The sequence below is a fragment of the Gossypium arboreum genome, chromosome 3 (assembly GCF_025698485.1).
Source record: "Gossypium arboreum isolate Shixiya-1 chromosome 3, ASM2569848v2, whole genome shotgun sequence".
In the NCBI taxonomy this organism is placed as follows: Eukaryota; Viridiplantae; Streptophyta; class Magnoliopsida; order Malvales; family Malvaceae; genus Gossypium; species Gossypium arboreum.
Window position 1 is genome coordinate 66,214,638 of NC_069072.1, and position 10,559 is coordinate 66,225,196.

The 10,559-nt window shown below is 35.7% G+C and overlaps 1 protein-coding gene across 1 annotated transcript; it reads right to left on the reverse strand.

Moving 5' to 3' along the window:
* Positions 1–3,450: 3,450 nt before the first annotated feature.
* On the reverse strand, positions 3,451–9,920 carry LOC108473835 (26S proteasome non-ATPase regulatory subunit 1 homolog A-like). Its single transcript, XM_017775618.2, has 13 exons — positions 9,562–9,920; positions 8,571–8,640; positions 7,954–8,059; positions 7,632–7,743; positions 7,400–7,556; positions 6,767–7,239; positions 6,531–6,666; positions 6,191–6,439; positions 5,745–5,965; positions 5,399–5,657; positions 5,058–5,290; positions 4,448–4,967; positions 3,451–3,956 (listed from the first exon to the last, which is right to left on the reverse strand). The coding sequence occupies exons 1-13, from the start codon at positions 9,720–9,722 to the stop codon at positions 3,636–3,638; spliced, it is 3,018 nt and encodes a 1,005-aa protein (XP_017631107.1). The 5' UTR covers positions 9,723–9,920; the 3' UTR covers positions 3,451–3,635.
* Positions 9,921–10,559: the final 639 nt, after the last annotated feature.

Genomic DNA, 10,559 nt, shown 5'->3' on the forward strand with positions numbered 1-10,559 from the left:
GCCTTCTGCTTAGCTATCCAAGCCTTGCGGTAAGAGGGCATGTACCTCAACTGGCTACGAATATTGGCAATTAAGACTGGCACTGAAGTTCTGGGATCCGCCTTCACCGTCGGTAGTATTAAGGTAGCTAACATATCTAAATCCATCTTGGGATGATCTTCCGAAACACCTGTCAATGAAGTACGTCAAAAATGCAACAGTACGTAATAACAGTACTATTAAAAAACTCTAAACTTATACCGCCTTTTTCCTCAATGGGGCCATGATTTTCCATGAACATATACCGTCTTGTACTGCACACTTGGCCTCAAACTTATCTGATTTAGATTTAACCACTTTGTAGTTAACCCCATTCATGATGCTATGTTGTTTTAATGCACTAAGAAAACTATCTTTATTGGAAAACTCCTTACCAACTTCCAATTCACCCGAATCCAATGAGGAACTTGTACGGTCATGCCTTCTGTGTAGTAGATCTGGAAACTCCAATGCATCATCTTGAGGTAGATCGATATTATGCATGTGGGTTGGAGGTGAGTACGCCTTGAATCGTAGATCTTCTTCATCATCTGAACCCCCTTCAACATCTTCAGGTATGGTTGGAACAGGCTCTGGTTCAGAAAATAATGCAACTTCTGCACCATCGGGGCCAGCCTCTCAAGGTGGATCCGCATCAAACTCATCATCTAACCCATCATCATGTGCAACGTATAAGGTCCTCTCGTCGGTGGACGTCGTAGAGAGTACATCATCCCTCCTTATGGACGTTTCACAATGTCTCCAATCAGATGTGGATTGCTAACCACTAGAAGTTGATGTCATTCCCTAATACATATTTCCAGCATCAAACATCAACCCACTGAGGTGCATGTCCCATCCACTAATGGAGTGTCGTGCAGGGGTTGGGTATTCCATACTGCTACTAAACACGGGCGCTTCCGTGTTTTGCGACCCACTAACAAAATGTCGGGCAGGGGTCATGTATTCCTCTCGACCAACAGTAAATGTTGAAGCTAAAAATGCATCATTTAGCGATGAAAATTACACATATAACTCAAGATAGGGTGATCCACTAGCGAGATGAGTCTACACCATTGCCTCCAAGCTACGAGCGCCTTTGATGTCGAATAAGTCATATGTCACAGGATCAATTGAAGCACAAAATCGATACTTAATAGACAAAACTTTCATTGGCATCGTTCTAAAGATTTTACGCCTAATTCTTTTACGAAGTTCTGTCAAATCTATGTTCTGGTTAAAAACCAGTCTCATTGTGTTCTCTGATAAAAAAACAACACCGTTCTTGCTGTTACAAACCTCACCATCATAGTAAATAATAGCACTAATATGTTCACTCATCTTCAATTTCTTTTCTTCTTAGCCTCTCTAATTTTTTTTTTGTTGTAAGTTATGCAACCTGAGAATAAAATTTGGCTCATTTATAGCCTCATTTTTCTACGAACTACTGTAGCAAAAGAGCGTCCACGTGGGAGCTTTTTTCAAAAATTTTGCTAACAGTGCATCCTGCTTGAAGCGTTTTCGACACTATATGTTCAGAAACGTCTACTCAAAATTATTTTTCTATGAACTACTGTAGCAAAAGAGCGTTCATGTGGGAGCTTTTTTCAGAAATTTTGCTGACAGTGCATCTTGCTTGAAGCATTTTCGACACTATTTGTGCAGAAACGTCTACTTAAAATTATTTTTCTATGAACTACTGTAGCAAAGGAGCGTCCACGTGGGAGCCTTTTTTAGAAATTTTGCTGACAGTGCATCTTGCTTGAAGCGTTTTCGACACTATTTGTTCAAAAACGTTTACTCAGAATTATTTTTCTACGAACTACTGTAGCAAAATAGCGTCCACGTGGGAGCTTTTGTTAGAAATTTTACTAACAGTATGCTTGAAGCGTTTTGGACACTATTTATTCAGAAACGTCTACTCAAAATTATTTTTCTACGAACTACTGTAGCAAAAGAGCGTCCACGTGGGAACTTTTTTCAGAAATTTTGCTGACAGTGCATCCTGCTTAAAGTGTTTTAGACACTATTTGTTCAAAAATGTCTACTCAGAATTATTTTTATACGAACTATTGTAGCAAAAGAGCGTCCACGTGGGAGCTTTTTTCAGAAATTTTGCTGACAGTGCATCCTACTTGAAGCGTTTTCGACACTATTTGTTTAGAAACGTCTACTCAAAATTATTCTTGCAAAAACCCTAAGCCTTAAACCCTAAGACAAAATATATATATATTGCTTATATGTTTTTCAAATAACCTAAACACAAATTTATTTAAAAATTAAACCCTAATTTAATTAATTAACCCTAATACTCTAAACTCTAATTTAGTATTTAGTATTTAAAATTAATAGTTAATTTAATGAATTAACCTAAACCCTAATTCAATTATTTTTTTCCCAAAACCCTAAACTTAGCATAGCGCCAGTATGTATATATGCTACAATCATGTTATCTTTGAGAATTTCTTTTTCGTGTATGTATATTGGAAATTAATAATTAAAAAAATCAGAAATGAGCTTGTTACAAGGTAAAAGAAACTTAGCTGGTGGATCAAAAATAAAATGATCTAAGCCATTGATAAGGGAAAAAAACCTAAACGCTGAAGTAATTGAATTACCAAGTTGTTGTTTATACGTTAAGAGTTATTTAAGGGTTTTTACTAAAATATTATAAGAAATAAAATATTAAAATAATATGTTTAAACGATTATGTATCAATTAACCCTAAATTTAATCAATTAACCCTAAATTTAATCAATTAACCTTAATTTAATTAATCTCTAATTTAATCAATTAATCCTAATACCCTAATTTAGTATTTAGTATTTAAAATTAATAGTTAATTTAAACCCCAATTTAATTAATTTTTTTCCTAAAACCTTTAAATTCTAAACCTTAAAAAACTCTAACTCTAAAAAACCCTAACCTTAAATCTTAAAAATCCTAACCCTAAATCAATTAAATCCTAAAAAACCCTAACCCTAAAAAACACAGGCAAAATGCTTTCCTGGGGGACCGTTTTTGTCCAAGTCAGCAAAGCGCACCCTCAAGGAAGCGTTTTTGCTGACGTGGACAAAACGCTCCCCAGGGACATGTTTTGGTAACATGTACTCTGAAAACGCGCTAACGTAGATACGTTTTTGTGAGAAATGACCTAATCCGGTAAATAACCCAAAAAAATGATTCATTTCCATAATTAAATTTAGAAAAAAACCTTTTTAAGTAAAATGGCCCTCTAGTTCAACTCAAAATCCAAAAAAAATTGAAATTCCATTTCCTTAATCAAAGCATCGGAATGATTTAGGGGACAGCTTTTAAGGGTAGGTATCAGACTTTTAAAATAAAATTGCCCTTTTAATTATAATATACATATAAATAAAGATAAAGATTGTTGAATGTAAAGGATAAGAAACGTTTCCTTAAAAAGGTCGATTTGAATGAATTCAGATTTTTAACTCTTTTTTTTATGATTATTAAATGAGGTTCGATCATGTTAGTTTCTCAAGATTGAGCCAGAACTGACAAATCTACAAAAACATCGTTGAATTAAAATGTACTCACTCAGTAAAAAGAAGTTACAAAGAAAAATCAGGTTTAACAAAACATGTCCAGCATAATCAGGAAGTGTACTCAAAAGGTTGAGGTGGCTGAGGTTCATCGTCAACTGCCATAGCCAATGAAGAACTCTGTTGTTGTCCAGCTGCTGATCCACCGGCTGGAGATGCAGTTGCTGGGGCATCTGTTAGAGAAAGCTCCTCTGGTTCATTAGGGCAATTGTCCTTGAGAAGAATGAACCCGGACGGTGCCACCTTTACGGGCATGTACCGACCATCTAAAAACTTGATGAACTTCTCCTGAGCTGGAACCACTCTTGCTGGGTTGGTCAAAATCTCAAATGACGGCTCAGGCTCGGTTTTCTTCTCCGGAGGACCATCAACCTGTCCCATATAAAGAATCAATGACCAAGGGTTAGCATTTACAACATTTTCAGTTTATCATCACCTGATCAAATCTCAAACCAACACAAACACGCATCAAAAGACAATTAACACATACTAAGAGATTTCTTCCTATTTATTTTGGTTTTAATGAAATTTAGTACTGCCTCCAACCGCTATATTCGAGTGTAAAATCCCCCTCCCCCTTAAGTTTTTCAATGTATTTGGTGAATGCTTAGAGGTCATATCCCCGTACCCAAGTCAGCATATATGTCAAACATGAATGTTAGACACAGTTGTTCAAAAAATAATTAAGAGTTGGAACAACATAGCCTATCAGAACCCAATTATGAGTTGCAGTGTATTCTAATATTCTAAAATTTATGTTTAAATCAACAAAAATTGTGATAAAGTTCCCGTGCTAAGCCCCCATTTCTAAAACCAAAAATTATCATTCACAAAATTAAAGATAATAAATTCATGAATCTTACCTGCATAGCTTCCCCGTCTTTCTCGCCAGACAATTTCTCTTTTCCGGTATTTTGAGCGGTAGACGAGGACTCTTGCCCTGATGATTTTTCGGCATTTGCCTTTTGTTCTGCCTCTTTCTTAGCCCTAGCTTTAGCCTTTGCCGAAGTTGACAGGACAGCAGCTGGAAGTTTAACAGCAGATGTAGTGGTTGGCACCGTAGTTGGTTTTGGATACTCAAAAAGTGAAGGTTTTGAATGAGATAAGAACTCGAATCTTGGAACCCTCAGGTCATAGTTCAGTCCAATAAGAGCCGTGGGCGAGAACGACAAGCTCACAAAATAAATGAGGGGATACCAATACCAAAACTGGCTAAAAACAGCAAGACCAACAACTGCAGTGACTTTGTCGTGTTTTGTCTTGGAAAGAAGTCTTATGGTTACATTCCTCCCACCAGCATCAAGGATCCCAGAGGCCAATATTGCTCCCATCTTGCTCATTGTGTCTTCGTGCTTATCAAGTATAATCTTTTCCAATTGTCGCCTAGATTAAGAAAATATAGTTAGCTAAGTAGTGCATATGCATGTAGAATTGTTACACATCCAGTGGAAACAAGAAATGATAATAGCATACCTGAATGTTCCGACACGAGAATCACTGGCTTCATTGACCTGGATCATGACCATAGCCATCGCAATGAGGGCACCTTGACGAACAAAATCAACAACATCTGATGTTAAGGGTTCTAGCAATGCTATGGCCTCACTCAATCCTGTACCAGCACATGAAATCCCCACTGCAAGAGCCGCACCATATCGAACATGTGGGTTGTAAGATTCGGATAGCAAGGAGACAATTCTAGGAGTCTGCAGGATTGACCAGACAACAATGAGATCTTCAAAATTCAGAGCCTGATGACAAACCTCAAATATTGAACACACTACTTCCCATGGATGAGGAAAAAACAGCCCTACCTGCTCTGGCTCAGAGTAAAGGACAAACCCAAGTGCTAAAACAGCAGTTCTCCTAACATCATCACTCACATCTGATACAGCAAAGTGCAACAGGTGACGAATGGCCTTGTTGTTTGCAGTTCCCCTGTAGGCCAATGCTAATGCATACATACCACCATAACGTAGTATAGGATCTTGATCCCGAGTCATCTGCTCAATTAATGTATCTGCTTCTTCTTCCCTTCCATAAACAGTAAGGGCTATCCCTAACGCTAAACCCCTGAAACCATATGGGAACAGCACGATTAAGCACCACTGACACGACAAAACGCATTGAATATTGAGATCACAAAAATTCCAAATTTACCTGATAATTTTCTCATGCTGGGTCTCATGTGCATAAGCAAGCATCTCGCTAGCTTTCTCACTTGCAGTTCCAACCATAAGCAAACCCATACTGATTCCAGCAGCTTCACCAGCAACAGCACTGTCAGTATAAAGCATGCTTTTGATGTCATCATAAATTTCTTCATCAGCAGTTCCAAGAGCTGCCAAACCAAGACCTAAGCATGCACCATGTTGGATAACCTGCATATAAGTATCCAACATTTTATTTCACATTCACTTAATGCCATTTTGTCTGATAATCGAACAGTCCCAACACAGAAATGGCATTGAACTAAGAAATAACAAATTGTTGACCATGTATACTTTTGATTATATGGAAAGTCAGCACTTTAGCATTTCTCTTTAGTTATAGATCTATATTGGTTGTAAAAAGAGAAGTTATCATAGCCCAAGAAAATCATATACCTCTATATTAGTGTTGCTTAGGCTATTACGAAGGAATTGCTTAATGCCCTCACCATGGTTGGCATGAATGAGACCTAAAGCATATAGTGCACCACCTTCGGAGTACGGACTCCCACCACCACCAGCTGCACCCTGGGGCAGGTATGGAGCCATCAGAGACCTCCCCTGCTGCAGATGTCCTCTGTGAATAACACCCAGCCCTGCTGTCGCACTAAATTTGGCCCAATTGGTGGCTCGACTTAGCCAGTCCTAATAATCAAAACAGTAATAATAAGTATACCACTATCCAATACATATATTAGTCTAAAAGAGAAAGTAAAAGCAAGACTAAAAATTTTACCAGATTTTCCCTCAGGAATGTGTCTACCGTAGTTCCAGCATGCATAATGGCATTAGCGTAGATGGTGGCAGTGTGGCATACACTATTCCTCATTTCAATGGACTGCTTTATCGTCTTCAGAATCAATAGATCGGATCTACGACAAATCAAAATCAGTAATAGCTTGTATATCCAAAAGAAACACAATCAGAATTTAGTTCAATCAAAAAATAGCACAAAAGTGACTGATGCCTCACTTGTTATGACTGTACAAGAATTGTAGAGTCAATTGTATGGATGTTTCTCCAGACAAAATCCCTTTGATTTTGTTTAGCCTCTCGGCATACACAACTTCATTAGGATCTGCATCATGCATATTAGTCATAGAAGCAGAAGATCCATCTGTCATCTGAACATCTGAAGCAGTAGAATTTTCATTTTGTGCAGGAGCAGAATCAGTGGATCCTGGTTGTTCTGATTCTGAAGGCAGAGATTTGGGAGGTGGAAGGCGATCTCTGACATTTAAGAGAAAAGCCTGGTGCTCATTCTCCACAAGATCAAACGCGACTTGCAAAGCCAAAAGAGCATCCTCTTTAGTTTCAGAACGGAGAAGTTTCTCCAATATATTAGCAACACCTTCAGGTTCATCCAAGAACATGAGACACTGACAAATACTCAAATAATCAGGAGAAGGAAGCTGTTGGTAAACTTTAACAAGAAGCCGAAGCACCTGCATGAATCAAAAAGTAATGGCATTGAGGATCATGCATTCCAAGAAAAGAGATACTAAGAAAGGAAAACAAATTGTTTTATTAACATCAAAATAACCAGTGGCTATGGCATTTACAGAAACTACAGATTATATGAAACTACTAAAATAACTTCCTTACTTCTCGGCGATAAACAAAGGAATGTGAGACATTAATGGAATATGCTAAAGTCAGATGAACATTATCACTCCTTGTTATTGCTTCCTCAAGTTTATCTAGTCTCCGGCACTCAATTGCGATTCCCATGGCTTGGTGGTATTTTCCATCCATCAGACACCTAATGAAAGAATAATAAGATAGGAAGACTAGCCCCAGAATATATTCATCAAATACAAAAGCAAGCTCTACATACCTATCCAGCATTCTCTCCACAATAGCTTCTAACCTAGGGTCAACTGATGCCACTTCAGCACTCGATTCTGCTGCCTTTGACCGAAGGCTGGCATACTCATCTATCGCCTTGGCTGAAATGAAGAGCATAATCCATCAACAGCTAGCAATGTCGAAATTAAAACAACTGAAATACAATATAAAGAACACCAAATGAACGTCTAGGTTTGTGTAAACCCTCACTTGAAGTGAAATGTAATCACCTAAGAAATACAGGGCCAATTTCAAGTAATCGAACAGTTATTAATAATTACAAACTACAGTAAATGAATCAAACTTCTTACAAAGGAGAGTATGAACATAATCAGAATCCTCAGAAACATCGAAAAGGGCGCCAGCTCCAAGAGCATAGGACAATGAATCATTGAGTTCACCCAAGTAATAGAAGACCTGAGGTGAAGAACAATATTAGCCCAAAAAAGTAGAAGTCAGCAGAGAGAGAATTAAGCAACAATCAATTAGACAGAAAGTATATACTTCTATTAGTTCTCAGTTACAAATTGTAAACACAATTCAAACAACGTTCCACAATCAAACCGCAACATTGTTTTGACATGATAAGTTACCCAATGAAAGTTATAGTATCCAAAAGTTTGTATACATAAAAATACATATAAATATATATTTGATCCATAATTGGATATCTTAAATAAGATTTTTTCCATTAATCACTCAGAAGTGAACATTTGTTGGGCGCTAAAATTTGCTAAATCAACAATATTGGTTAAGAAACTTGTCCCGAACACGCAAAGAATCAGATTTTGTAGTTCTGATTTTATTTTCCCATTTCCATAAAGAAATCGGTAGCTCAATTTCCAGGAAATATGCTAGTTATATGCATTCACTCATAAAACATATGCATGCATAGAAAAACAGACTGAGAGGAACAAGAGAAGAGGACCTTTGAGACAAGCAGCGCAGCAAGTTGTCTCTGATGCTGGTCGAATTCTTCATCTTCATACAAGCTTTCTCTGGAAACCATAAGTTTAATATCAGCATTTAAGCACGGAACTCGTGCATGCAGTACATTGCTTTAATTTGAATCACTCCACCACATAAAACTTAAATAAACTATCTAAGAGTTGAAAAACGTGATACATAAATTTAAAATAAGCTGAAGGTGGATGAATGAAGATAAACCTAGACATCCCCCTCCCCTTCAGTATATCTGTCAATATTAGCTACGACATAGAAAAAATAACTAAAATATAACAAAATCCACAACATGACATGAAAAAAGTAATATGACATAAACAAATGAATGTCTCAAAATATAAATATACAATATGATATATTAATTATCAAATTTTATATAAATATAAAATACCTTAAAAACAACCATGACACGAAATACAAGAACACAAAACAGACACAATTTACCATGTCTACCCTTAGGCCCCTACCAAAATGAATTTTTTCCAAGTGAACACAAAGCATAATCTAGTGTAAATTTTTGAAAATCACCGTTTCCATTTTCTTATTCACTCAAAAGTTATAACTTCTTAAGTAAACAAATCAGTACCCACATTGCACAACAATTGCTTTTAGTTCTTCCTAATCTAAAACTTGAAAAAATTTGTTCAAACAAGCTAGCCTGACTAAAGCAATCAATTATCACATAAGCAAAACTGCAATAATTAAGTTGAACCCCTTTTGCAAGGTAAAACCTAATTCCAAAACCATAAATTAAAACAAGCCTAATCTCCATAGTAGCAAAAATTTCAAACTAGCGCACTTACAAAATTCAAACTAATTCTCAGTAAACATCAACAAAAGTTTTCTTCACTCCGTTTTCCTTAAAACTATCCACCACCAATCAGATCAAAATAACCAAACCGCAAACCCTAACAAAAAAGAATAAGAAAAAAAATACAGAAAGTAATAAGTATTACATTATAGGAACATTGGTGGAGATCTCTGGCCAAAATTGGTCCACGAAGCTGACAAGATTAGAGAGAGCATGCAACTTCAGCAGAGGATGGCTCTCATTGAGCATCGCCAATAACCCTCCAGCCGAGCTGACCATCGTCGCCGCTGCCGCTGCCGCCGCCATTATTATTTCTCCCAAAAATAAAAATAAAAAAAAACCCCTAATTTTCTATAATTAATGGGGGCCGGCTTTCGTCAATAAAAGAAGGGTAAATTGGAGATTTTACTTTTGAAATTTTGTCGGTAAAAGAGAACCTGTAGTAATTTACTTTCTTGGCAATTTAATCCATGTATAATTTTAAAGTAAGCAAACTTCAATTATTTTTGTTGACTAGCTTCTAATGTCACTAACTTTTAAATATTATATTTTTAATTACAAAATTAATGAAAATTTTTAAATTAAATTATAATATTTTTAAATGTATAATAATTATCACAAATTCTAATAAATTCTAATTATTTTTAAATATATAATTTCACATTTTTATTTACTTTATCTTTTTATTTTAAAATGTAAATTTAATAATATGATAAAAATAAAAAGTATTCTCATTATTTCAAAAAAATTCAAACTCATGCTTTTATATATATTATAGATAAATAAGCTATATGATAAGGAACAATTTAGTCCATCAAAATAAATTATGGGTGAAATTTTCATATATAACATTTTTTTTTTTAAAAAGGTAAATTCTACTATAACACCCCTAAAATGTTTCAATTTCCTTATGAGACTTTTCTAGGAATCTGATAAGAAAATTCAATTTTGGTGAATTCAAACAATTTTTGAAAAGTTGCGAAATCTTAAAAAACCATATTAAATTATTTTTAAAATTTCAGGTTTAATCAAATACAAATAAGAGTTGAGAGGTTAAATGATAATTTTATCACCAAGGATATTATAGTCATTTTTTTATTATGGCCACATATTTTCTTCCTTTGACATTTTTGCCAGACTTTT

What these genes read in the sequence shown, in the direction of transcription:
- LOC108473835 (XM_017775618.2), bottom strand. Translation starts at nt 9,722, where the DNA reads ATGGCGGCGGCAGCGGCAGCGGCGACGATGGTCAGCTCGGCTGGAGGG. An exon ending in GTGGAGAGAATGCTGGATAG is followed by an intron (nt 7,557 to 7,631) that starts GTATGTAGAGCT and finishes TTCTTTCATTAG; the next exon opens with GTGTCTGATGGATGGAAAAT. An exon ending in CCTTTGTTTATCGCCGAGAA is followed by an intron (nt 7,240 to 7,399) that starts GTAAGGAAGTTA and finishes TGATTCATGCAG; the next exon opens with GTGCTTCGGCTTCTTGTTAA.